General features: G+C 47.0%; 1 protein-coding gene across 1 annotated transcript in view; it reads right to left on the minus strand.

Annotated features, from left to right (window-relative positions):
* The window catches only part of MYO5A (myosin VA), a 104951-nt gene that overhangs the window by 40464 nt on the left and 38656 nt on the right, over positions 1–25831 (minus strand). The window contains exons 6-16 of the mRNA XM_055002517.1: positions 25535–25678; positions 24389–24470; positions 14312–14419; positions 11899–12005; positions 10989–11254; positions 10049–10130; positions 8716–8856; positions 6769–6894; positions 5805–5888; positions 1384–1542; positions 835–932 (exon numbers count right to left, since the gene is read on the minus strand). Coding sequence (XP_054858492.1) covers positions 835–932; positions 1384–1542; positions 5805–5888; positions 6769–6894; positions 8716–8856; positions 10049–10130; positions 10989–11254; positions 11899–12005; positions 14312–14419; positions 24389–24470; positions 25535–25678 — 1397 coding nt within the window. The remainder of the gene's footprint in view (positions 1–834; positions 933–1383; positions 1543–5804; positions 5889–6768; positions 6895–8715; positions 8857–10048; positions 10131–10988; positions 11255–11898; positions 12006–14311; positions 14420–24388; positions 24471–25534; positions 25679–25831) is intronic.

A 25831-nucleotide genomic window follows, 5' to 3' on the forward strand; every position in this document is an offset into this window, starting at 1 on the left:
GTTTTCTACAACAGACAATCAAAGACTGGCCATATGCCCATGAGTACCCCTATGGGGTTATAAGAAGAGCTGCCCAGACAGCAAAAAATGATGCAAAACAAGAGCCTGAGGCAGGATTGCAGACCAAGCAGCTCTACAGATTGTCAGAGATGAACTGCCTCCAGCACAGGCTAGCTGAGAAATAAACAGAGACCTCCACCAATAATAGTAGATAAAGGTAAAGGTAGTCCCCTGTGCAAGCACCAAGTCATTATTGACCCATGGGGGGACGTCGCATCACGTTTTCTTGGCAGACTTTTTACAGGGTGGGAAACAGATGCCAGGCAAGTCCTGGATGCCATATAACTGTTTAGGGCTTTGATAGAGACCATTGAGCGGGTCACTACAAACTCACTATCTTAGAAAGATGGACAACAGTTGTCAGCAAAAGCAACAAATGGGGAAAGGAACATGACTTTCCACTGTTTGTCTTGCCATTCCAAAATTACAGCCATTGTCTGCACTGCCAAAATGCTCCTACAGACCATGTGTTATGAAATTCTGAAACACAGAAAAGATGTATACCTTTGCCAGCTTGCAAGCAATTCCCAGATTTTCTTCCTAAATATGGCTGACTCACAAGCAGGCATGAACAGAAATCATTCTTAAGTTCCAGCACAGAACGAACTTGCAGAAACAAAATCATAAACTGTCTTGAGCTGCAAGCTAAACATTAACGCCCATGAAACCTTCCATGTCCTGTCCAAAACAAGCAGTAGCGTGTACATATTTTCCCCCTCACTGTACTTCTGGGAGGCAAGCATTGCACTTTATGTCATGTGCAAACCAACTTACATGAATGGAAATTTGAAGTCATTTGGCTTAATACACCGCACATAATGTGGAGTTGTGGCATTAAGAGTTTCCATCAGGAGATGCAGTGAATTTCGGAACTGCAGCAAAGAGAATAAAAAGAACATTGAAAAAAGGAAAATGGCAGCTTTCTGAGCTGTCTCATTCTGTAGGTTGCAGAGCTTCTCGGCTCAGCAATGCGAAAATACATTCCAGGCAAATGTAAGCCTCAGCACTAAATAATGCAGTACTGCCTATGGCCTGTATCTTTTGTATTGATTGAACAGATTTGCTCAGGATTTATTTCAATATTCCAGGAAGTCAAGCATCCCATTCTCAATGGGATGCTTTACAGCACGGCGCTACTGTCTGTCTGGGCTAGCTGACTGCGAGTCAACAAAGTATCTCTGTTTGACAAATGACATCAACTGTTCCATGAACTATTACAGCATCTCTTCCTGCCTTGTATCATATCGCTGATCATAGAGCTACATGCTCTGCAGCCACACAGGGTTAAAAGGGTAGCTGATGGCAGCAACTAATTTCACCAACCTGATGGCCCACTGTTTTCTTATGTTCTTTGCTTGTTTGGGCTGTCTTAGACTTGGCTGGTTTAACTGCTGTTCGAGACAATGGTGTGCGGCCAGAGGGCGTTGCCGAAGTGGGGCTGATGTCCTTCACTTCCTGAAACAGCTCAGACAGCATCTTAAGCTGGTTCAGACACAGGGAATAAAAACATCATCTCTGAATTAGAAAGAGGGAGGTTTCTCCAAAGGGAAGAGGCAAAAAGGAGATAATCTCAAACAAGATCACATTCTAGGTTTTACCATGCTCCATCGATTAATCTCAAAAGCAATAGTAGGAATTTAGCCCCTAATTTTGCTTTGCAACAACAAATCAATGTAAACAAACATACCTTCTTCATTTACCTGTAGCAATTATTTATTCTATGTTAAAACCACCAGATTCAAGTCCCGGGGCAACTTAAAGACCAATATGATTTTTCAGGGTCTTTAAGATGCCACGGGACTCGAATCTTGCTGCAGACCAACATGGCTAATCAACTGAAACTATTCTGTCTTAGGGTTCCTAATTATCAAAGGCTTTTTCCATTGGTTCATTTTAATGTGATCCCTTTGGCGGACCTTCCTGAGAGGTTTGCCAGGATCCCTCAGGAACAGATACAGTCCATATGGGCAGCCCAGACGCTGGGGTCAATCTCCCGCTTCTTTTTTTCTTGCAAGTTGTGTGCTAAACCCAGAGCTTCCCTGCCCATTCCTGTTCATGAAATCTGGCCTTACTATTTTGCAGATTACAATCCTTTAAACATTCTTTCAGGTAACAATAAAAAGGTCACAGAAGCTGTTGTTAAATACATTTCAGCAGCTCTGAGCATTTTTACACCAAAGGTTATCTCCAGGACAGATTTCAATTTTAACTTTTATGAACAAAATGTTTTAAAAAATATTAGATGTTGATCTCTCTATATTAATTTTTTATATTAAAGTATTTTATATGTTAATATGGTTTTATAATCTCCTTGTGTAAGAGAGAGTAAATTGGGAGTCCAACAGCAATGGGCTTTTGGGGCATTTTCCTTGAATAAACTTAGAAAAAACCTTCTTCATAGAGATCAAACATTTACCTGAGCTTAAATTAGTGGTATGGATGTTATATACGGAGTCTCCTCAGCACAATTAAGAACATTATAGCCACAGCAAGCCAAAGAGAAATTCAAGGTAGCATGCGGCAGAAAATGAAGCATCACACAGCCCACAGAATGATTTCATTGGGGAATATACTGAAGTTGCTAAAACCATCAGTCACTTCAGTCATGCTTATTCCTAAACTGGAAACTTCCCCCTTTCTGGGTAATGGGATCCCACCCCCATTGCAGACCATGGGAAATAATGGAGCCACCATGCAATGACATTCTGTCAAGAAGCATCCAAAAGTTGATTCAGGTGGAACACAACTGCATTCAAATGCCTAAAAAGGGTCTCATAGAAGTGAAACATGCCAACCAAGAGGAAAAACAAGTCAAAGAAACAAAGCAATTCACATACCAGGTCAAGCTTGGTGTCGCAGAAGGGTTGCTAACAATCTAAATGGACCACCTCTTTGGATCTTTTGCTAATAAATGACAAGGGTAAGAAAGGAAAGCAAGATCTATGTGGGGCATGCTCTGGCAGGCAGGGCTGAAATTTGTAGAAAAGGGCGATGTGTGTTTCCATAATGTCATTCAGGGAAGCAGGTTTTTGCCTTGCCTGCATCACCATTTTCACATGCTCAGGTGGAAAATTTCTTACTGCTGTGGCACTTGTAAATGCCAGCAACCTTGTGCTCAGTTGCAGTAAGGCATCACAGTCAAGGAGGCCTATTGAAGCATTCACTGTATACAAGAAGGCACCTAAGAATGTGTCCAGACCAGACCTTTTGTCACATGTCGCTGCATTTCTGTCTTATCCCTCACTTCAAATATTTCTAGTTCCACATGTACATTCTCCTGCCAGAATTGCACACTTGATTTAAAAAAAAAAACTAAAAAGAATGATAAATTTGCAAAAAACGTACTCATGCAACTGTACATTTCCCCAAAAATTATAAGCAAAATGCCAAAAAAGTGGGGAATGGGCCTTGAAATAGAATTGGGAAGTCGCTGGCTTTGGTTTCTTGTAGAAGAAATTAACAAATTATCTAGATGAATGAGTGCAAATCTGTCATTTTTTAAATACCAGAATGATACAAAATAGAATGACAGAATTGCACAATATCTGGGAACAAGGACAAAATGTTTTGTTTGTCCAGATCAGTCCCAACAAAGATTTTAAAATGTCCACAAAACAGCTACATTGAATGTGTAAGAGTAACGAAGGATGGCCAATAATGGAATGCTGTCTAGATGACACCAGTTTCTTTAGTAGCAGAATCACATGAGCACGGCTGGTGTGGACACACCATTGGTGATCAGAATTTTAAACAATGGTTTCAAGATTACCTTCTGAAGAAGGAGGTGGATGATGAAAAACAAGGTAGATAAATAAGAAGTCAGAAAGCTAACGCATACAGCCGTCTATTTATGTAATCTTAAAAAATAAAGAAGAAATTAAACAAAAAAATAAGCCATTTGTGTCCCCCCTTCTGCTACCCAAGCCTTCATGGTTGTTTTACAACACAATTAACAATAAAACCCACATGTAAATGAAATCAATTTAATTCATAAAACATTCACTTTAAACATCAATTGAAACACAGAATCTAATTAAAAGAAATAGCAACAGCAGCAGCACAACAGCAATAAGGAAAAAGAGGATCCCCTGAACACTCCGGAAAATAAAAGTTTTGAGTTGGTGCTTTAAAAAAAACAGGGTGTGCCAAATAAATATTTTTGAGGATATTTCACAGTTTGAGCCTCACCCCATGCTTGCTCGTCCCCTACTTAACTCTGAGGGAGGGAAGGCAGAGTAAAGAACAAGCATGTTCACGGAGTAGAAGGCAGTTCTTCAGACGCCCCGGCCCCAGTCTGTTTAGGGCTTCACCGATTAAAACCAGCACTTTGAATTGTTCCCTCCCGGAAGCTAAGGGAAAGCCACTGGAGACCCTTTACTGCTCATGATATATGGCAGGTCCCAGATAAGAACCTGTCAGCTGTATACCTGATGAAATTCCAAACTGCTCTTCAAAGGCATCCCAAGGTATGAATTGTTATAGGTATCCAACCTGATGTTATGGAGGTATGGATAACTATGGAAAGGTTGCTGCAGCTAGCATGCCAACCAAAATCAGTGAAAGTTAGTTACTAGGGTTGACAGGTCCCCTCAGCAATTGGCAGATGTTGGGGTGATGCCAGTAACTTACTGTTTCGTGCATGCACTCTGAGACGCCACATGAAGTTGTTCCTTCCGGTGCCACCTGGAAACAATGGCATTGTGCCAGGGCTGACTCGCTAAAACTCAACCCAAAATAGCACTTTGGGCCATGTTTTAGAGAATCGGAGCTGGTGCAATGCCGTTGCTTCCATGTCGCACAGGAAGTGATATCATTAGCTGAAGTGAAGACACAATGTGTTCATACCCATTTCACCAGCTTGCCTCCTCCCATCGATCAGCTGTCAATCAGTGGACAGAGACATAAATCACTGAGAGTTTCTCCACCATGGGTGGGCACATGGCAACCCTATTTCTGCCATGACTGCAACTTGGGTATCTAAAGCCAGGCCCAGATTTAATAGCAACCCTAAACACCAAATGTAATCGGGGGGAAGGGGGACAGAAACCTGGAGTTTATGCTGTTTAGAGGAGATGGTAATTAGACAAGGTCTCAATATGAAAAAAACTGCAATACACAAGTCCAGTATTAAATTGGTGGATTTAAGGTGGGGGGATCTCACCCTTCTTGCAAGGAAGTCAGGATGGAGTACATTTACATTATTCTCCTCTCCTCCATTTTATCCTCCCAACCACCTTGTAAGGCACGTTTGGCCAAGAAAGAGGGATTGGCCAAAGGTCACTCAAGAGAGCTTCATGGCTCAGCAGGAATCTGAACCCAGACCTTCCCAGTCCTAGCCCAACTCATTAACCTCAATTTCACACTGGAACTCTAAGATACAGCATATCTAAAGTTAAAGTAGCCTGCCAGTCACAAAAGCAGGAAAACTAGACTAAGGAAAGTGTTTCAATAGACTCTGGGATCTCCCAGTCCCAGGAACAAAGAAAATGTTCCCTTTGTAAATTAATCAATTTTTTCCTGAGGAGGGTGGAGGCCCCAGGAGGAACACCAGGAAATAGGGAAATTAGCTGATACAAGCCCCTGAGAAAATTCTGGAAGAAGAGGTCTGATTGTGAGTAGCAGAGTACTTTGCCATTGCTTGCAACCACTGCTCAATTTTTTGTGGGTCCTTTGTAGATAAATTAATATTACATGTGACTAAGCAACTATTCTTTACTATCAAGGGGAAAAATCTCTATACTAACCTTACTTGATTTCAAAACTTTGATCTGTTCTTCATAGACGGTGTCCTTGTTTTTTTCCAAAAACCCTTCACACTGATACTCTACCTGGAAACACAAATATCTATTTTTATAAGACAAAAAATTATATATGTATATATATGGAACCACAAGAATATTATATCAGAACAAAAGTATCTCCCGTAACATCTAGGAAATCTCCTATTACGATCACTGACCCTGCTGAGATTTAAATACAAAAACGCATTCAGGACAGGCTACAGTTCCAAATGGCAGAGATACTCTAGATTCAGACTACATGTAAAGGCAGGAGTACCATAATCGGAGCTCCCAAGCAGTTTTCCTTTTCTAAACAGCAGCCACATAAGGCCTCTGTTCAAACTGGGACAACAATAAGAAGGAGGGGGGCTATAAGCCCTTCCTCTCCTGTACTTTCTTCTTGACCAAAAACAGCTCCCAATGGGGCAAACATCAGCTGTATGAGGCTATTTCAGTCCAGGAATACAATATGGCAGAATGTATACAGCCCTCCTCCCACCACACTGTGGGCCTAATTCAGCTACTGTTTAGACTGGGTAAGCCACTTGGGAAGGCTGATCACAGAACCGTCAGCATCACATCTAGCATGACCCTATGACAACTGCATTTCCTATGTGAAAATAGGCTACAACTATTCAATCTATGTGAATATCTTTTGTATGTAAGGAAACTGGCAACTCTCCTCTGTATGGTTTACAAATCGCTATCTAAAGTCTCTTAAATTGGTGTTCCCTCAAGGGAATACTGATTGACTCAACTTCAAATTAGAATTCTCCAATGTGAACTGCAGCTAAAATTCCATAAAGGTTTTTTAAAAAATGCAGCTAAATGCATTCAACAAGAGAATGACAAACTAGTCTGACGGAAAGAAGTGTTCAGGGTAACGATCAACATACTTTTTTGTTGGGCAGAAAACAGAAACCCTTACCTTGTCGGCAAAGTGTTGGATGATGAAAGCTTTGTTTGATAGCCGGGGCTTCTCAAAGAGTACGGTTTTATTCAAATGAGTATTGTACAGTTTCTGGGCCCAACTATTATCAGAACCTTTAGGCATCTAAAAAGGGGGGAAAGTCAAGTATCTTTTAACATTCTGCTGTTATTCCGAAATGAATGAAACAAGAACCGCTATTTTCCCATTCTCAGACTGGGTTCTGTAATCAACAATAACACTGAACTCCCTCAAGTGGAGGACTTGTTCATATAATGCATTTCTTGCTGACAACAGTAAGGGAAAACAAGAATAGGAAAACCTGTATGGAGGAGACGACAAACATTGAATTAAACAGATGCAATAAGCAAAATAAAAATTGTCCCTGCCACAGAGAACTGTTGACTGAAATTCATGCCAACATTCAATGCCACAGAGTGAAGCAGCATGAGCAACACAGTGGGTTGAATCCTACAACTCCAAGGTACCATAACTTCCTTCACCACACCAAGGCTTCTCATTAACTGAAGAGAATCACAGGATTCAATGCAAGGTTTTTAATTGTGGAGCCAAGTTTTTGCAGCTTCTAGAAGAACTTTAAATGGCTCAATTGAGAGCCAGTTTGGTGTAGTGGTTAAGAGCAAAGGGACTCTAATCTGGAGAACCGGGTTTGATTCCCCACTCCTCTGCTTGAAGCCAGCTGGGTGACTTTGCATCAGTCACAGCTTCTAGGAGCTTTCTCAGCCCCCCCACCCTGGGTGTTTTGTTGTGGGGATAATAATAGCATAGTTTGTAAACTGCTGTGAGAGGGCGTTAAGTTGTCCTGAAGGGTGGTATATAAATTGAATGTTGTTGTTATTATTATTATTCAAGCTTATGCACATTTACTTGGATGAGAAAATCCTGACGACTGCAACAAGTTCACTCCAAAGGAAGCAAGTCTAGCCCAAGGCCCCCTTTAGACATTCTTTTACTGGCTTCTTGCCATTACAACATAGCATGAGCTCACATGGGTGGAAGTCATGGGAGCAGCGATGAGAGCAGAAGAGGCATCCATGCGAATAAGAAAACTTCTAAAGGGAAGGGAGGGTCAAGATACTGTCTGCCAAGACATCATGAGAGGCCCTGAACTTGAAGAAGAGTTTTCTACATACTTGGCACCTGCATGCAATCTTTGTACTTTTTCCTTCACAGAAAAGCAGTAAATGTTTAACATTTGCTATTAATGGCCCTCATCGCCACCATGTCTCCTCTTGTTCCGAAACTCACCAGTAGCAATTGGTAAAAGAAATGTGTGATGTTATCCCAGTCAGTATTCCCATCCCTTGCAAAAGACAGCCAACATGCTAAAGCAGGGATGAGAAAATGATGAGCATGACACCACAGTGTGCATTTCTTTTATTAGGCATCACTGGAAAGACTTGGGGGAAGATGTGAGTTGTCAACGGACAGGCAGTCTTCTGTAGTATCTGGTTAGACCCACAGGCAAAAGGTGACAGAAGAAAGCATTGTATCCAATGTATTTTATCCTCTTGTTCCTAGTCACTATATCTAACAGTCAAGCATTGGGACCCCATACATAATCAGTTCCGGCTACTATTTAGGGTTCTGCAAATGTGGCTCCATAGGTTTGCAGAAAATTCAGACATCTGAAAAGGGGGGGGGGTGTTAAAGCCCCAAAGCCATGCATGCGGCAGATGTTGAACAGCAAGGAGTTGAATTTGGACACCATTCTGAGTTGCTGCAGCAACAGGGGTGGGGCATGGGATTTCCCTTCTCCTGTGATTCCTTATTGGTCCCCCTCTAGTGCATATAAGATACCCAACGAAACATCAGTACAGCAAAAAACTTTATCCTCCTACCCCCGTCTCAACCCACTCCCTAGCAAGTGGTGACAATGAATACCAACAAACTTAACAATATACTTGAGGTCATTTGAACTCCTACCTTGCATTCCTCATCCAGCAAATCCAAAATGCCCAATTTGGCCTCTATCAGGTTAATACAAGGCTGATTGTCATAGAAATCAATCAAGGTCCATGGAATTTGTTCTCTCATGTATTCTTCTTGTTCCAGCTTAAAGACGTGCTATGGCGGAGAGGGCAGAACGTGACTGTCAGAGCTAATTTGTGGACTTTGAATTTGTCTTCTTCTTGGTACATTTTACCAAAATGACAGATAAATTACAATCAAGCCAAATATTTTATTAAATGGGGAATCAAAGTGGGTAAAAGAACCTTTCACTATAATCTGCTCAAAGTAAAAATTACTTAAGAAGGTTTTTTTTTAGTTCATTAACATGTAAGATTAAACATTTAAGAAAATCTAGATCAGTTGATGAGTAACAGCATAATGGTCAGAAAGGAACAGCTCACCCAAGATCCTGTTTAAGGAAACTATGCAATAGGCTAGAAAGAGAACGTCAGACAGTTCCTCGAGCTTTCATGCTATTTCCTTTCTCCGAGGGAGTTCAGCTTTGCTGTATCCAGGAGGATGCTTTGCAGACAAGAGTCTTTATGCATCAGTCTAGTTTCTTCCCAAGACCTCCTCCTGAGTGCTGAGGAATAAATCAGCTGGCTCCCAAAACCTTCACCACACTGCCTTAAGGGGCAGGCTGCAGCCCTTCCTTAGCATCTCCTGCTGGAGAGGAAAGGTCATAATCCTGCATCCTCTCGTCCTAATCTCCAATAGATCTGTAGCTGCTGTCTGAAGCAGCAGGCTGGTACCCTTTCCTACCACTGGCTCTGTTCATGAAGAGAGCTCGGTTGCTGCCTTCATCCTACCTGTAAGTTGATCTGATTAATGTGATCAGTATGTTGAGGTAGCCGGCTCAAGGTTGACTCAGCCTTCCATCCTTCCAAGGTTGGTAAAATAAGTACCCAGTTTTCTGGGGGTAAAGTGTAGATGACTGGGGAAGGCAATGGCAAACCACCCCGTAACAGAAGTCTGCCAAGAAAATGTCGTGATGTGATGTCACCCCATGGGTCAGTAACGACTCGGTGCTTGCATAGGTGACTACCTTCACCTTTATGTCTCTTTACACTTCCCAGGATTACCCTGTGAGTAATCCGTTCAAGAGGCATTCTCTTTCCTAATAGTTTCACCTTTCCCTCTGGATCTGGAGTTCTAACTAGGGACAATTCATGCAGACTATGTCTTGGACATATTCTAGGATGCGCAGCAGGTGTGGACACACCCTTTACTCAAAAGATCCAGTTAGCAAAACTGGCTTTAGGTGGGCAGACCTCACAGTCAGACCCAACTGTTCTTTCTCACTTACCATATTGAATTGTTGCTGCAGTTTCTCATTGGCATAATTTATACAAAATTGTTCAAAGCTGTTGATCTCAAATGTCTCAAACCTGAAAAACAAAGCACTAAAGTGAATGACTTGACCGCTTACATCTATGTAGTAAAACTCCAGTTATGTCAACATGTGGCAGGGGAGGGGGGCTTAGAAAGGCAAGGTATCCAAAAATCACATTGCTTGCAGCGCTTCTAGAATTTGAAGATCCCTAGCAGGAGGAAAGCACGACCATCAAATGAGTGATAGCAGAGCCCGCCAACAAGGTGACCATAAAATCCACCACCCTGAAACGAAGTGTGTGAGTGTGTGTGTGTGTGTATGGGAGAAGGGGAGACTGAGAACAAATAAAGGGTGGAAGAAAAAATGTATTCCAGACTCTAGGCCAGGAATTCCTTCTCATCATCCAGTACCACTTGGAGCTCCGCTTGCAGGATCCTTGATGAACTGTTTCTTTCTGATGATTGCACAATTATTCATCAGTTGATGGCATGCACACTGAAGAACAGAGAATCGAGATTCCCTGGCTACCATCTTCTCAGCCACAAAACTAGACAGAGTAAATTTCCACTCTCTTCCCTTCCACTGCAAGGACAAGTCTAATTGCCGGAGTATCTTAACGCACACATTTTAGCAAACAGTTGTCTGAAGTTCATACATGCCCAGACGTCACTTGATGACTTGCAGCTGAATACATGAACTGACTCCAATAAAAATGATCCCTGAGATGATGCAAAGCTATGAACTTTTTTCCCTCTCTGGTGTTTGATGTGTGATGGCACATTTACACATCCAAGTCATCCATTCTGATGCTTCAACCACCCCTGGGGTGCATCACCATGTTTGATAAACTTACCACTCACACTTGTTTTATTATTTGACCTCTCTCTATTTATACTCCCGGGAGGACACTCACCCATAGATGTCCAGGACGCCAATGAAAGAGTGCTGCTTCATGGTTGAATGCAGAGCTTTGTTCACATGATGTACAATCCAGTTAAAGAGATTCGCATAGATGTGCTTCGCAAGGGCATCCCTGGCATTGATGGCCTGCAGTTTGGGAATTGGCTTGATGTAGGTCTCGGTAGCTGTTGCGAGTTTCCTGTGGCAAAGCCAGTGAGCCATCTGTTCATACTCCACTCCCATGAGATCGCAGAAGATGCTGAGGGGCTCATGTTTGGGCTACAATAAGAATCATTTCCTTAGATTTGAAAACTGAACTTTTCTACCAGCTGTGCCTCTCTTAATATTACCAAGCAGGTAAACTACACCCTACTTTTCCAATGGGAAGTTGTTTCAGATACAGTCCACATGAACAGTGGCCCTTGCTTTTACAGAATACAAAGAAGGGTCTGGCAAATGGAATACCCCTGGGAACTGCCCCTGTTGCTTAATTCAATTCTCACTTGCCCATGGAAATGTTGACTTCTGCATTTATATGAGGTTAATCTGGCATCTAGGAAAGTACACAGAATCTCTATACAAGCTCCGGAAGAATCACAAGTTTGCCTTCTGATAGCCATGAGATGACAAAGACCCACTTTTACTTCTTGCAAGGTTCTTCCAAACAAAACATACTATTCTTCAAAAAGACTTTCTTTCAAAAGAGGTCTGCTGTAACTGAGTTGGTATGAAGAAATAAAAAGGGAAGAAGATGTTTGAGGGCACTGCAGGATGAGGGGAAAAGGTTCAAAACAATGGGCTTGAATATTTGCAGCACAGCTACAGTGTACAAACCTAAACACAGCCAGGAGGATTAAAGAGCTCGCTCGCGCTCTCTCTCTCTCTCTCTCTCTATAACATTTCTAAACTAATTTGGAACTTACTGGTATTGTACAGCTGTCAGCATCTCGAGATGTGAATGTCACATTGCCCAGGTGAAGAATAGAGGCAAGGATTTGGAAAATTCCCATCTGATAGGAATCAACAATACCTGGCAGGAGAAGTAGGATGAATCAAAACTCCTTTTGTAAAGGCAGCGACACAAAGAGTTACAGCTGAAAAAATCTTAACAAGCATAACAAGGAAAACAAAAGTCTCTCTGCCCATTACATTGCAAAGGGGAAATAATCACCAACACCTATCTTTCAGTGCATATGTACAAGCATTCAGCTACTGAGCTCTCTCTTTAGGGAGGGGACCTAACTCCCAGCAGCCAGGCTGTGGTGTTTTAACTCCTAGAGCCACCAGCACTGTGTTTCTGCCACAAACTATGCAGACAAAGCTCTGTTAATTCAAGGGTACTGCCCAAGTACCAACTGCACCACCTGACTGAGTGATTAAGCACTTAAGACCAACTTGACCAAGGACCAATCCCTGTCCAGCTGGCCTTACAGAGCGCCAACCTCAGAGCTTGCTTCTTAGAGCTAACCTACAAGAGATGAATTACGCAAGTACGCTCATGTGAAGGGAATCACAATGTTCGCTGGGAAGCCAAGTTTTAAAAGACAGGTTGGAAGGCTCTGTCAATTTCCTCTCTCTTCAGAGCCAGCAAAGATTGCTCCTCAGGGGTTTTGTTTATTTCCTCTTCACCTCCCCAAGGCTCTGTCAGTTTTACCTCCCCTTCTGGGAGGCAAGGAAGAAATAAAAAACTCCCTGAGGAGCAATCTTTTTTGGCTCTGTAGAGAAAGGAAACTGACAGAGCCTTCTGATCTGTCTTTTAAAACTCGGCTTCCCATCTAACATTGCAACTGCCTTCACGTGAGCGCCCTCGTGTAATTTGTCTCTTGTAGTTTAGCTCTTAGTCTGAGCACCTTGCCTTTTTAAAAGAAGATCTTGCCATACTAATGTCCTGCTCCCCTTTGGAACAGGGCTTCCTTCTAGTCTTGGTCTGCTTCTGGCCCTTCTGAACTCTAGATGGCCACTTGCAAAAGCTGACCCTTGCCTGCCCTGGACTCTGCTATTGACCTTTGGCCCCACTAGGCTATCAGCTCCCCCTGCCCACAGAGCCCTGAAGCTTGAGTTCTTGCGACACAGCATTATGCTTGAGTTCTTGACACAGGCACTAAGAAATATGATCTGCTTTTGCACCAGATAGTGCCAGGGGACAGATGTGCCATAAAACATTTAGGAATTCATTAAAGGGAACACCCCTACACTGTTGCTACATCCCATTATGTGGGACTATAAAAGGCTTAATAGATCAGAACTGCCATCCTCCCTGGGAAGCAACATATATCAATAATATTACAGGACAATCATTTATTTAAAAGGTTTAGGAATCTTTTTAACAAGTATAAGCAACTGCATAAATCTATCATGCTTCAATTAACATGCCAAACTCTGATCATACTCTTTTATACTTAAGTGCCTATATGGAAAAATAAGCGCCACACTATTAATAAAGAGACTGCCTTACAATCTAACAAGTCTTTTTATCAGTAGGAAAAAAGAAAACTAAGTGATGAAGAAGAAATTAAGAACCAGCCAGCATAGGACTTTGAAGGCAAACTAACCAAAAAAACCCCAACAGAACACAAATATTATTGTTTAAAGTGATTGTAAGGATAAACAAATTAGTCTTCTTTGTCCAAGGAGAGAAAGAGAGAAATTGAAACAGAAATGGTGGACAGTTCCAATGTGACAGCAGAAGAATGGCCCTTGATTTTTAAAAGCCTGGAAGTGTCTTAGACTTCAGGCTGGGAGGTCTGCAACTGGATCTTTCCAGTATTTAAAAAAGCTGCCTCACAAGGGCTCCAACACAGATCAAGACCCTCCGCACAGGGGGGAGGGGGTTGAACTCTTCTGCTCACTTCTGTTAGTCAAAGCCCTTCCTCCTGCACCTGCCACTGTTAACCCCTGGCAATGCCTGCCTATTTTTTACATGAAAATTCTCAGTTAGTTCCTTTTCTCAAATCACAACCCCAATCTAGATAGGGACCTTGGTTTTACAAAGACTGAGAAGATACAATCACAGATGTCCCCAATCTTACATCTGTTCTGGCTCTCTATCTGTGGTTCACGGTAAACATTCCAGTGATCTTTGACTTGCACAGACCTCTGACTCCCCTTCTCTTGTACTCCAGGATCATCACTGCCGGGGGGGGGGGGGGCGGCAGAGAAGGCACTTTGGGTGACAATGGGAGGCAAGAGGTAGAGATTTTGTATGGGATTCAACTCCATGTATACACTCATGTTTCTAAAATTAATGTTGTTAATATTTCACAGTGTACCACAAAGACAGTAACTATAGTGCCACCAAAGGTCTCTGAGAAAAAGGGATGTGCTTCAGAGAATTACCTAGCAAAGTGCAAGCCCGACGGGTGTTCACCATCTCCTTGGCATCATCAATCCCATCAATCACAGGACTGCCCCCTTGCTTTGTATAATGAAAATAGTTTGCATCCCCTGTTAAAAAATGAACCAAAAATGAACAAACAAACATAATAGAATTGCTTATGTTCTGTTTCAGCGTTTCTTCAACTCTGTATCGGATTCTCGCTAATGTTATGTCTTGTAAATTTGTATGTATTTACCCTCTGGCATTGTTCATGAAAATGTCCTTGATACCAACTGTACTAATCTCACATTGTGTAATCCGCCTTGAGTCTCAATGAGAAAGGTGGACTATAAATGACATAAATAAAACAAAATACATACAAGAAGATCTTCACATGAAAGTCTGTGTTAGCCAGTAAAGATCAACAACACAAAGCAAGACTTGGAGACTGGCATTATGAGAGGAAACCTGAAGCAAGAATTTTTAGGGCCGAGCTCCCTCAAGGTCCATGATTCAAATTAAGATGTAAACAGGGTTAACATACCTGTAACTTATGTTCATCGAGTTCTTCTGTGCTGACACACATGGGGGACTGCGCAGGCGCAGGCCAGCCGCCGGAGAATTTTCTAGAGCTTCCATGGCTCCGAAGGGGCCGTTTGTCGCGTGCCTCAGCGACCGTTTTCCCGCCCAAACGGTCACGTGATCCTCCAGCGACCAACGGCCCCTTCCCTCAGTTCTCCCTTGCCGCCGCTTGACCAACACACTTCAGCCATAACACCTTAAAAACACCAATTTCCGTTACAGCCACCACATCATTGTGCATTGGAATTCACAGCGGGGTAGGAGGGAGGGTTGTGTGTCAGCACAGAAGAACTCGATGAACATAAGTTACAGGTATGTTAACCCTGTTTTCATCTTCGTTCTTCTGTGCCTCCACACATGGGAGTGTACCAAGCTTCACACAATAAGGAAGGCGGGGGTGAAGTCCAACACAATTTTATTGAACAAACAAGAGCAACAACAAATAGATATGCATATATACAACTATGTAAAAAATTGTGTAAGGACACATAAATACTCAATATTTACATATATACACCCCAAGGTACATATATACACTCTTTCACTCAAGGGTACCCAGCAGGTACACCAAGAAAGTCATCCCAAAACTCCCTCAGGAAAAAAGGGAGTGTAGGACAGCCCTAGCCACAGATACATCCTGCTCCGCATTGACATCAATGGCGTAATGCCTGACAAAAGTGTCTGCAGAGGACCATGTGGCGGCTTTACAAATGTTAAGCAGGGGCACCCCCCTGAGGAGTGCCGAAGAGGATGCTTGGGACCGCGTGGAGTGGGCCCTGACACGAAGCGGGCAAGCCACCCCTGCCAGGGAATAGGCCTTGCTAATGGCCGTCACAATCCACCTAGACAGGGTCTGTGAGGAAGCCCTGTTACCCTTGTCCTTGGCCCCAAAACATACAAACAGGTGAGGACTGGAGCGGAATTCCTTCGTCCTATCCAGGTAATAGGCTAGGTCCCTCTTCAAGTCTAGGGAATGAAGGGCCTTTTCCCCCTTAGAGGAAGGTTGAGGAAAGAATGCAGGCAGTGAGATATCCTGCGAGAGGTGGAAGGCGGACACCACCTTGGGCAGGAACCCGAGGCAGGGACGCAGGACCACCTTGTTGGGATGAAACACAAGAAAGGGAGGGTCAGACCGCAGTGCAGACAGCTCACTGACCCTTCTGGCCGATGTGACGGCCACCAAGAATGCTACCTTGTAGGATAGCATATCCAAGGGGCATGTAGCCATAGGTTCAAATGGAGGCAACATGAGACGTGAGAGCACCAAGGACAGCGACCACTGAGGCACTGGCGCCGACACAGGTGGGTAAAGATTGTACATGCCCTTAAGGAACTGGCGGGATTGTGGGTGAGAAAACACCGTAGCACCCTCAACTCGGGTGTGAGCAGCTGATATCGCTGCCAGGTGGACCTTGAGGGAGGACACCTTCAAGCCCAGGCCACGCAAGTGGCACAAATACTCGAACACAACCCCCAAGGGACTGCTGTCAGGTACCACTCCTTTAGCAAGCGCCCAGAGCTCAAACCTGCGCCACTTGGCCGCATAAGCGCGCCTAGTGGATGGCCGACGAGCATTCAGGAGGACCCTCTGTACCTCGTCAGTAAAGCCTATCGGGGAGGAACGATCCGCCAAGCCGTTAGGTGCAGCTTCCTGGGATCGTGGTGGACCAGGCTCCCGTTTAGGAGAAGGTCGTGCCGAGGGGGCAGACTCACATATGTCCGTTGGGACATCCGCAGGAGCTTCGGGAACCAAACCTGCCGTGGCCAGAAGGGGGCCACCAGGATGCAGTCCGTCCCGTCCTCCTCTATCTTGCACAGGACCCTGGGAATCAAGGGGAATGGAGGAAACATGTAGTGCAAGCCCTGCATCCACGTAAACTGGAAGGCATCCCCAATAGAGAGGGGGTCGCTTCCTGCCCTGGAACAGAACGTGTGGGCCTTGGTGGTCGCCGCAGTGGCGAACACGTCTATCACTGGATGACCCCACATCTGGAAGATCGGCCCAACGCACTCTACGTTCAGTTCCCACTCGTGGTCCAGCAAAGGGACCCTGCTGAGGGCATCTGCCCGGGCATTGTCTGACCCAGCCACGTGTATAGCACGGAGCGACACGCCGTTCCTGATAGCCCACTGCCAAGTGAGCGTGGCTTCCCGGCACAGGGCCATGGACACTGTGCCCCCCTGCTGATTCACGTAGTACATGGCAGTCGTGTTGTCCGTCTGCACCAAGACCTGACGATTTCTCAGCAGTGCTGTAAGAGACACAAGTGCGAAACGAATGGCCCTTAGTTCAAGCACATTGATATGGAGGGTCTTTTCCCTCTCAGACCAGACATCCTGCACAGACACATCACCACAGTAAGCCCCCCATCCCAACAGAGAGGCATCAGTGGTAACCGTGACGTCATGGTGCTGATACCCAAAGGGGGTCCCTCTAAACAAGTTGTCATCAGACAGCCACCAGTCCAAGGAGGAGAGGATGACCCTCGGGATAGAGAATTTGAGGGACGGAGGGTGCAGCAGAGCATCGTACCTCCGCACAAACCAGTTCTGGAGCGGGCGCATACGCAGCCTAGCAAAAGGCACCACAGAGGTAGCCGCTGCCATATGCCCTAGTAAGCACTGGATAGTGCGCACAGACTGGAATCGGTTCCTTTTAAACATGGACACCAGACCCCTTAGGGACCGAGCCCTCTCCAAGGGGAGCAGAGCCTTACCCTCCACAGAGTCTAAGAGTGCGCCAATGTAGGACACCTTGCAGCTGGGCACCAGTTTGGACTTCTCCAAGTTCACCAGGAGCCCCAGGCGTTGGCAAGTGCTAAGCACCAAGCCAATGTCCTGCACCAGCCTAGACTCCGATTCAGCCACGATGAGCCAGTCATCGAGGTTCGGAAAGATGGTACAGCCTTCTTCCCGTAGGAAGGAAACCACAGGGGCCACACATTTAGTGAACACTCGTGGGGCAGTGGACAGGCCAAAGGGGAGCACCTTATACCGGAAAACCCTTTGCCGGTAAACAAAGCTCAGGTATTTCCTGTGCTCCTTCCGTATGCCCACGTGAAAGTATGCGTCCTTTAAGTCAAGAACCGCAAACCAATCTCCCTGCTTCAGCAAGGCGATCACAGCCATCAACGTAACCATTTTGAATTTGGTCACCTTGAGGAAGGCATTAAGGCCCCTCAGATCCAAAATGGGACGTAAGCCCCCATCCTTCTTGGGGACCAAGAAGAACCTAGAGAAGAATCCCTTTACAGAGTCCTCATAGGGCAATTCTTCCACAGCACCCTTGGCCAAGAGCGACACGATCTCCGCATCCAGCTCGGCCATAGTGTTATTGACAGCTGTCAGGGGCGAACTGCATCTAGGCAGCTCAACGAACTCCAGCCCGTATCCCAGTTCAACAATCGTTAAGACCCATGAGTCAGATGTTATTGACTCCCACTCAGAGAGGAGTGGACTCAGTCTGTCCGAAAAGTTCGGGGATACGGCTGGCGTGACCCGTCAGTACTGCCTCCCGGCGCCCTGCTGATCTTTCTGCTGGGCTGGTTGATGTGCCGGACGAGGCTTGAAGGGCCGACGCCTCCTCTGCTGTTGTGCGGGAGGGTAAGGCCACTGCTGGTAGGCAGGATACTGCTGGAAACCCGGCCGCTGCAGTTGGTATCTGCCCTGGTAGTGGTAAGGGCCGGAGCGGGGAGCGTACCGTGGCCTGGAGGAGGGCTTGTCCGCAGGAGCCAGACCCAAGGACCGCGCCGTCTGCCTGTCCTCTTTTTTCTTTTTCAGGGTCTCGTCGGTGGACTTGGAGAACAGCGAGTCCCCTTCAAAGGGCATGCTCTCCACCCTGGAACGCACCTCTTGGGACAGGGCCGTAGACCGTAACCAAGAGTGGCGCCTGAGGACCACCGCCGAAGCCATCCCTCTAGCAGCAGTGTCAGCAGCGTGGCTCCCAGCATTCATTTGCTGTTTAGACAGCCGGACAGCCTCTGTTTGCAGCAGGGACACCACAGCCTTCTGCTCAGGCGGGAGGTCTCGGGTATAGGATGCCAACTTCTCCCAGAGGTACAGCTGGTACCCTGCCATGATGGTCTGGTAGTTGGCGATCCTCAGACCCAGTGAAGAGACAATGTACTGGTGCCTGCCCATGGCATCCAGCTTCTTGCCCTCCTTATCGGCAGGCACCGAGGAGTGACCCGACCGTCGGGGGTTGAATTCCTCCGTGACTAAGGAGGAAGGTGGAGGGTGCTTCACCAACGCCGGCCAGGTGCCCTGCTTGATCTTGTAGAGCTGCTCAATCCTCTTGGATGTTGGAGGCTGATCACAGGGCACCTGCCATACCTTCTCCACGATTTCCTCAATACCCTCGAGCATTGGAAACCCAACGTACGCCGGATTATCCCCGTAAATACGCTTGAGGAGCTTGTCCTTGGTCTGGGGGACTGCTGAAGAGATATCCATCTCTAGAGCCTGGGCCATCCTTGCCATCTGGTCAGCGTAGATGCGGAGATCCTCGAATGGCGAGTCCGCAGATGGCACTAGCTCCTCAGCTGGCGATGGTTCGGACCAGGACTCCGACTGGTAGCCAAAACTCTCCACTTCCTCCTCATCGGAACCGAGCTCGGATTCCTGAGCCCGGAGTGGAGGGGGAGCCCACGCCGACCTCGATGTCGAAGGCCTCTTTTCCGACACGGAGAAGCCCGCAGGTGCCCCCTCCCATTGGCAACGGTATGGCGAGGGGAGGTAGGAAGCCTGTCGATGCCGGGACGCAGTGGACCGGACTGATCGGACACTGTCCCCGGAACCATGCCGCTCACGACCGACCGGAGGTGGAGACGGACGGACAGGCGACGGACGGCTCCGACGAGGAGACGGGCTCGGTTCCAGCCTCGGCGACCGAAGGGCAAGCGATGGTCGGCTCCGACGGCGCGGGCTCGGCTCCGGCCCCGACGAGAATTCTGCGGGCAACGTCTCGAAGGCCATCGGATCCGGCACCGGCACGGAGATGCCTTCTGGCTCAGGGGAGCCCAGATGAGGGGAAGGCGTGTGAGGAAGCACGATGATCTCCTCCTGAGGAGCGGGACGCGGCGACCGATGATGCTTGGTCTTCTTCTTCTTCTTCGCCGGTTCCGAAGAAGACCTCGGAACTGACGCGCTCCTCGCCTTCGAAGGGGACCTCGGCTTCGACCTCTTAGGCTTCATCGGAACCGATCCGGACGTTGGTTCCGACCGGGGACTCGGTACCAGGATCCTCGGCTCCGACGTAGGTCTCGGATCCGACCTGGTAGATGACGCGCTACGGGGCGGCCGCACCGGTCCCTGCGCTGGAGAGGCCGCTCTCGACGCCGAGGTACTCGGGGGACGCGGTTTCGACCCCGACCTCGCGGAGGCCACTGAGCCAGCTCTTGAATGCCGTTCGGCAGAGGGGCTAGGGCCGGCCTTGGGGGAGGGCAACGGAGCGCCTCCGGACATGACCTTCTGCCACAGGGAGGAGTTCAGTCGGGCCTTGCGCTCCTGTCGGGCCTTGCTGGTGAAGCCCTGGCAAATCTTACAGGCCGACACGTTATGGGTCTCCCCCAAACAAAACAGGCACAGTTCATGGCCATCGGTCTTGGCCATTTTCGTGTGGCATTGGAGGCAATGCTTAAAGAGAGCCTTTGAGGCCATCTTCAGGGGCACGCGAAAGGAAGGTCAAAAACAGTCCGAGTCAAATTACCGAGTCCACAACAAAGTCCAAAACGAGATCCGAAGAATAGTCGAGGTCACGAAGTCCGAAGTCAAAAGCCAAGCAATCAGTCAGAATAAAGCACGAAGCACAAAAAAGCACAGAGCAACGAAGCTCACGTTCTCTCCAAGCGGCGGCAGGAAGAGAACTGAGGGAAGGGGCCGTTGGTCGCTGGAGGATCACGTGACCGTTTGGGCGGGAAAACGGTCGCTGAGGCGCGCGACAAACGGCCCCTTCGGAGCCATGGAAGCTCTAGAAAATTCTCCGGCGGCTGGCCTGCGCCTGCGCAGTCCCCCATGTGTGGAGGCACAGAAGAACGAAGATGAATGTGTGGCCCCTGTGGTTTCCTTCCTACGGGAAGAAGGCTGTACCATCTTTCCGTACCTCGATGACTGGCTCATCGTGGCTGAATCGGAGTCTAGGCTGGTGCAGGACATTGGCTTGGTGCTTAGCACTTGCCAACGCCTGGGGCTCCTGGTGAACTTGGAGAAGTCCAAACTGGTGCCCAGCTGCAAGGTGTCCTACATTGGCGCACTCTTAGACTCTGTGGAGGGTAAGGCTCTGCTCCCCTTGGAGAGGGCTCGGTCCCTAAGGGGTCTGGTGTCCATGTTTAAAAGGAACCGATTCCAGTCTGTGCGCACTATCCAGTGCTTACTAGGGCATATGGCAGCGGCTACCTCTGTGGTGCCTTTTGCTAGGCTGCGTATGCGCCCGCTCCAGAACTGGTTTGTGCGGAGGTACGATGCTCTGCTGCACCCTCCGTCCCTCAAATTCTCTATCCCGAGGGTCATCCTCTCCTCCTTGGACTGGTGGCTGTCTGATGACAACTTGTTTAGAGGGACCCCCTTTGGGTATCAGCACCATGACGTCACGGTTACCACTGATGCCTCTCTGTTGGGATGGGGGGCTTACTGTGGTGATGTGTCTGTGCAGGATGTCTGGTCTGAGAGGGAAAAGACCCTCCATATCAATGTGCTTGAACTAAGGGCCATTCGTTTCGCACTTGTGTCTCTTACAGCACTGCTGAGAAATCGTCAGGTCTTGGTGCAGACGGACAACACGACTGCCATGTACTACGTGAATCAGCAGGGGGGCACAGTGTCCATGGCCCTGTGCCGGGAAGCCACGCTCACTTGGCAGTGGGCTATCAGGAACGGCGTGTCGCTCCGTGCTATACACGTGGCTGGGTCAGACAATGCCCGGGCAGATGCCCTCAGCAGGGTCCCTTTGCTGGACCACGAGTGGGAACTGAACGTAGAGTGCGTTGGGCCGATCTTCCAGATGTGGGGTCATCCAGTGATAGACGTGTTCGCCACTGCGGCAACCACCAAGGCCCACACGTTCTGTTCCAGGGCAGGGAGCGACCCCCTCTCTATTGGGGATGCCTTCCAGTTTACGTGGACGCAGGGCTTGCACTACATGTTTCCTCCATTCCCCTTGATTCCCAGGGTCCTGTGCAAGATAGAGGAGGACGGGACGGACTGCATCCTGGTGGCCCCCTTCTGGCCACGGCAGGTTTGGTTCCCGAAGCTCCTGCGGATGTCCCAACGGACATATGTGAGTCTGCCCCCTCGGCACGACCTTCTCCTAAACGGGAGCCTGGTCCACCACGATCCCAGGAAGCTGCACCTAACGGCTTGGCGGATCGTTCCTCCCCGATAGGCTTTACTGACGAGGTACAGAGGGTCCTCCTGAATGCTCGTCGGCCATCCACTAGGCGCGCTTATGCGGCCAAGTGGCGCAGGTTTGAGCTCTGGGCGCTTGCTAAAGGAGTGGTACCTGACAGCAGTCCCTTGGGGGTTGTGTTCGAGTATTTGTGCCACTTGCGTGGCCTGGGCTTGAAGGTGTCCTCCCTCAAGGTCCACCTGGCAGCGATATCAGCTGCTCACACCCGAGTTGAGGGTGCTACGGTGTTTTCTCACCCACAATCCCGCCAGTTCCTTAAGGGCATGTACAATCTTTACCCACCTGTGTCGGCGCCAGTGCCTCAGTGGTCGCTGTCCTTGGTGCTCTCACGTCTCATGTTGCCTCCATTTGAACCTATGGCTACATGCCCCTTGGATATGCTATCCTACAAGGTAGCATTCTTGGTGGCCGTCACATCGGCCAGAAGGGTCAGTGAGCTGTCTGCACTGCGGTCTGACCCTCCCTTTCTTGTGTTTCATCCCAACAAGGTGGTCCTGCGTCCCTGCCTCGGGTTCCTGCCCAAGGTGGTGTCCGCCTTCCACCTCTCGCAGGATATCTCACTGCCTGCATTCTTTCCTCAACCTTCCTCTAAGGGCGAAAAGGCCCTTCATTCCCTAGACTTGAAGAGGGCCCTAGCCTATTACCTGGATAGGACGAAGGAATTCCGCTCCTGTCCTCACCTGTTTGTATGTTTTGGGGCCAAGGAAAAGGGTAACAGGGCTTCCTCACAGACCCTGTCTAGGTGGATTGTGACGGCTATTAGCGAGGCCTATTCCCTGGCAGGGGTGGCTTGCCCGCTTCGTGTCAGGGCCCACTCCACGCGGTCCCAAGCATCCTCTTCGGCGCTCCTCAGGGGGGTGCCCCTGGTTAACATTTGTAAGGCAGCCACATGGTCCTCTGCAGACACCTTTGTCAGGCATTACGCCATTGATGTCAATGCGGAGCAGGATGTATCTGTGGCTAGGGCTGTCCTACACTCCCTTTTTTCCTGAAGGAGTTTTGGGATGACCTTCTTGGCGTACCTCCTGGGTACCCTTGAGTGAAAGAGTGTATATATGTACCTTGGGGTGTATATATGTAAATATTGAGTATTTATGTGTCCTTACACAGTTTTTTACATAGATGTATATGTGCATATCTATTTGTTGTTGCTCTTGTTTGTTCAATAAAATTGTGTTGGACTTCACCCCCGCCTTCCTTATTGTGTGAAGCTTGGTACACTCCCATGTGTGGAGGCACAGAAGAACGAAGATGAAAACAGGGTTAACATACCTGTAACTTATGTTCATCGAGTTCTTCTGTGCTGACACAACCCTCCCTCCTACCCCGCTGTGAATTCCAATGCACAATGATGTGGTGGCTGTAACGGAAATTGGTGTTTTTAAGGTGTTATGGCTGAAGTGTGTTGGTCAAGCGGCGGCAAGGGAGAACTGAGGGAAGGGGCCGTTGGTCGCTGGAGGATCACGTGACCGTTTGGGCGGGAAAACGGTCGCTGAGGCGCGCGACAAACGGCCCCTTCGGAGCCATGGAAGCTCTAGAAAATTCTCCAGCGGCGGCGGAGAGGAAACCTGAAGCAAGAATTTTTAGGGCCGAGCTCCCTCAAGGTCCATGATTCAAATTAAGATGTACTGTCTATTATGGATTTTCCTAGTGACGAATCAAAGGGTCAAACATCTGGAGGGCAAGTGTGGGAGGACAGCTAAAGCTCAGCAGGAGGGCCTACGTTTAGCAGGAAGAAGGTCCTAACTTCAGTCCCTGGCATCTTCAAGTATAACGGCAGTGATGCGGGGGAAGAGAGCTTCTTGAGACCAAGGAGAACAAATGCAGATCAAAGTACAGTTCTGGGTCACATGGACAAATAGTTTGACACATCATAATGTCCCTTAAATATGTCTGTATTACTAATAAAACCACCCACTACGTGTTCAACGACAGCAACAGCTTATAACACATATGAGAGCAAGTTTCATTCATCCTTACAGAGTAAGAATTCCAAGGCATAACCAAAAACAAATGATCTCTAGAAACAAAGATGACTCTTTAATAGCCAATGCTTCAACATATGTTTTGTCACATGACAAAACAGAGAATACAGTAGGTATAAACTTCATACCTAATCGCAACGTTTTAAATTCAGGCAGAGTTGCAGAAGCACAAAGCTGGTAGAAGATATGGTAATTTCTCTCTTCTTCTGCCTTTGATTAAAAAAAAAGTGATGAAATATCTGTTATTTCCATGAAATTGTCAATTCTATTTCATAGGTTAGTAAAGAAGTAAACAGAAATCAAAGTAATAGTGTCTTAAATCTCTAGGAATAAACATAATTAACCCACCCAAACACAGTCTTCACTTCTATTAACCTGTTTATCCCTAAGTTTCCTATACGAAAAGGTCAGTGATGATGAACTCATATATATAGCTTGAGGCTTAAATGAGCGTCCAAATGTTCCAGTGACTGGGGTGACTAACTGAAGGTGAAAGAAAAGGGGTGTCACCTCCAGCATTTTCATATAGTGCATGCTGGGGCAATCAAGAACTCTCCTTTCTTTGTGCATCCTTCACCCTTACGTATTAGCCACGGCTTCCTCCCATTTAACCGCATCCCACAATAAATGCTTTGGACTTCTTCCTTTTTCACCCTGAGAGCTGAAACCTTCACTGTATTACTGGTCAGATCTCTGGACATCCATCTTCTCAAAAGCAAAAGGTGGAGGGTGGAGTCATAGCTGTGACCTGCCTCTCAAGACGAGAGGAAGGAGCACTTAACAGTGACAGCTGCTAGAGCAGTTTCATTTTCTGCTTGCCCTACATTTTCTTCTCTATGGTCATGCAGGTACCAAGGTTGCGAGGAGGGGGAGATCAACATCTCAAACCATAGTTTGGCAAACCACAATTTGTTGTTATATCTGAACCCAGAAAAGAGACCTCTTCCCTGCCCTTTTTTTCCTTCCTCTTTAGGGAGAAGACAAATTCTTCAGTGAAACTAATATGCAAAGTGTTGTCATTTCACAACAGGTTAGTGAGATGTGCCGTTATCCTGCATCAAGAGCTGAGCTGCTAGACATTATTATTAACTTTATCTGGTTGCCATCATAAAATGTTTGTATGCCCCTCAATTCTCCTCTTCTGTACCTTACTTAGACATAGCATAATACTGTGATGCTCCTCCCCAAAAGACTGAATGTTTGCTCTCTTGCTGTTGGATTTTAACACAATCTCCCACGTCCCCAAACCAAAACAAAATATACATGCATTTTACCTGGAACACCACTCTTGATTTTTCTAGGAGGTAAGTTCTCATGTTAGCGCCAATGATTCGATACCTCTTATCAAAACCAATTTCGATGTACTTCCCAAACCGACTGCTGTTGTCATTCCGTGTGGTTTTGGCATTACCAATAGACTGTGAGGGTTGGAAGGCAAAACAAATCGGGAAGGGGTTTAGCAGATTTACTACAGCGCTGCCCAAAGGTCACTGAAAACTCACTGCATGAAATTACACGAACCACCCTTTGATTTGTGAGTATGGATTCTCACACAAAACTTGGCAATATCC

The sequence above is a fragment of the Eublepharis macularius genome, chromosome 18 (genome assembly GCF_028583425.1).
Source record: "Eublepharis macularius isolate TG4126 chromosome 18, MPM_Emac_v1.0, whole genome shotgun sequence".
NCBI classification, from domain to species: Eukaryota; Metazoa; Chordata; class Lepidosauria; order Squamata; family Eublepharidae; genus Eublepharis; species Eublepharis macularius.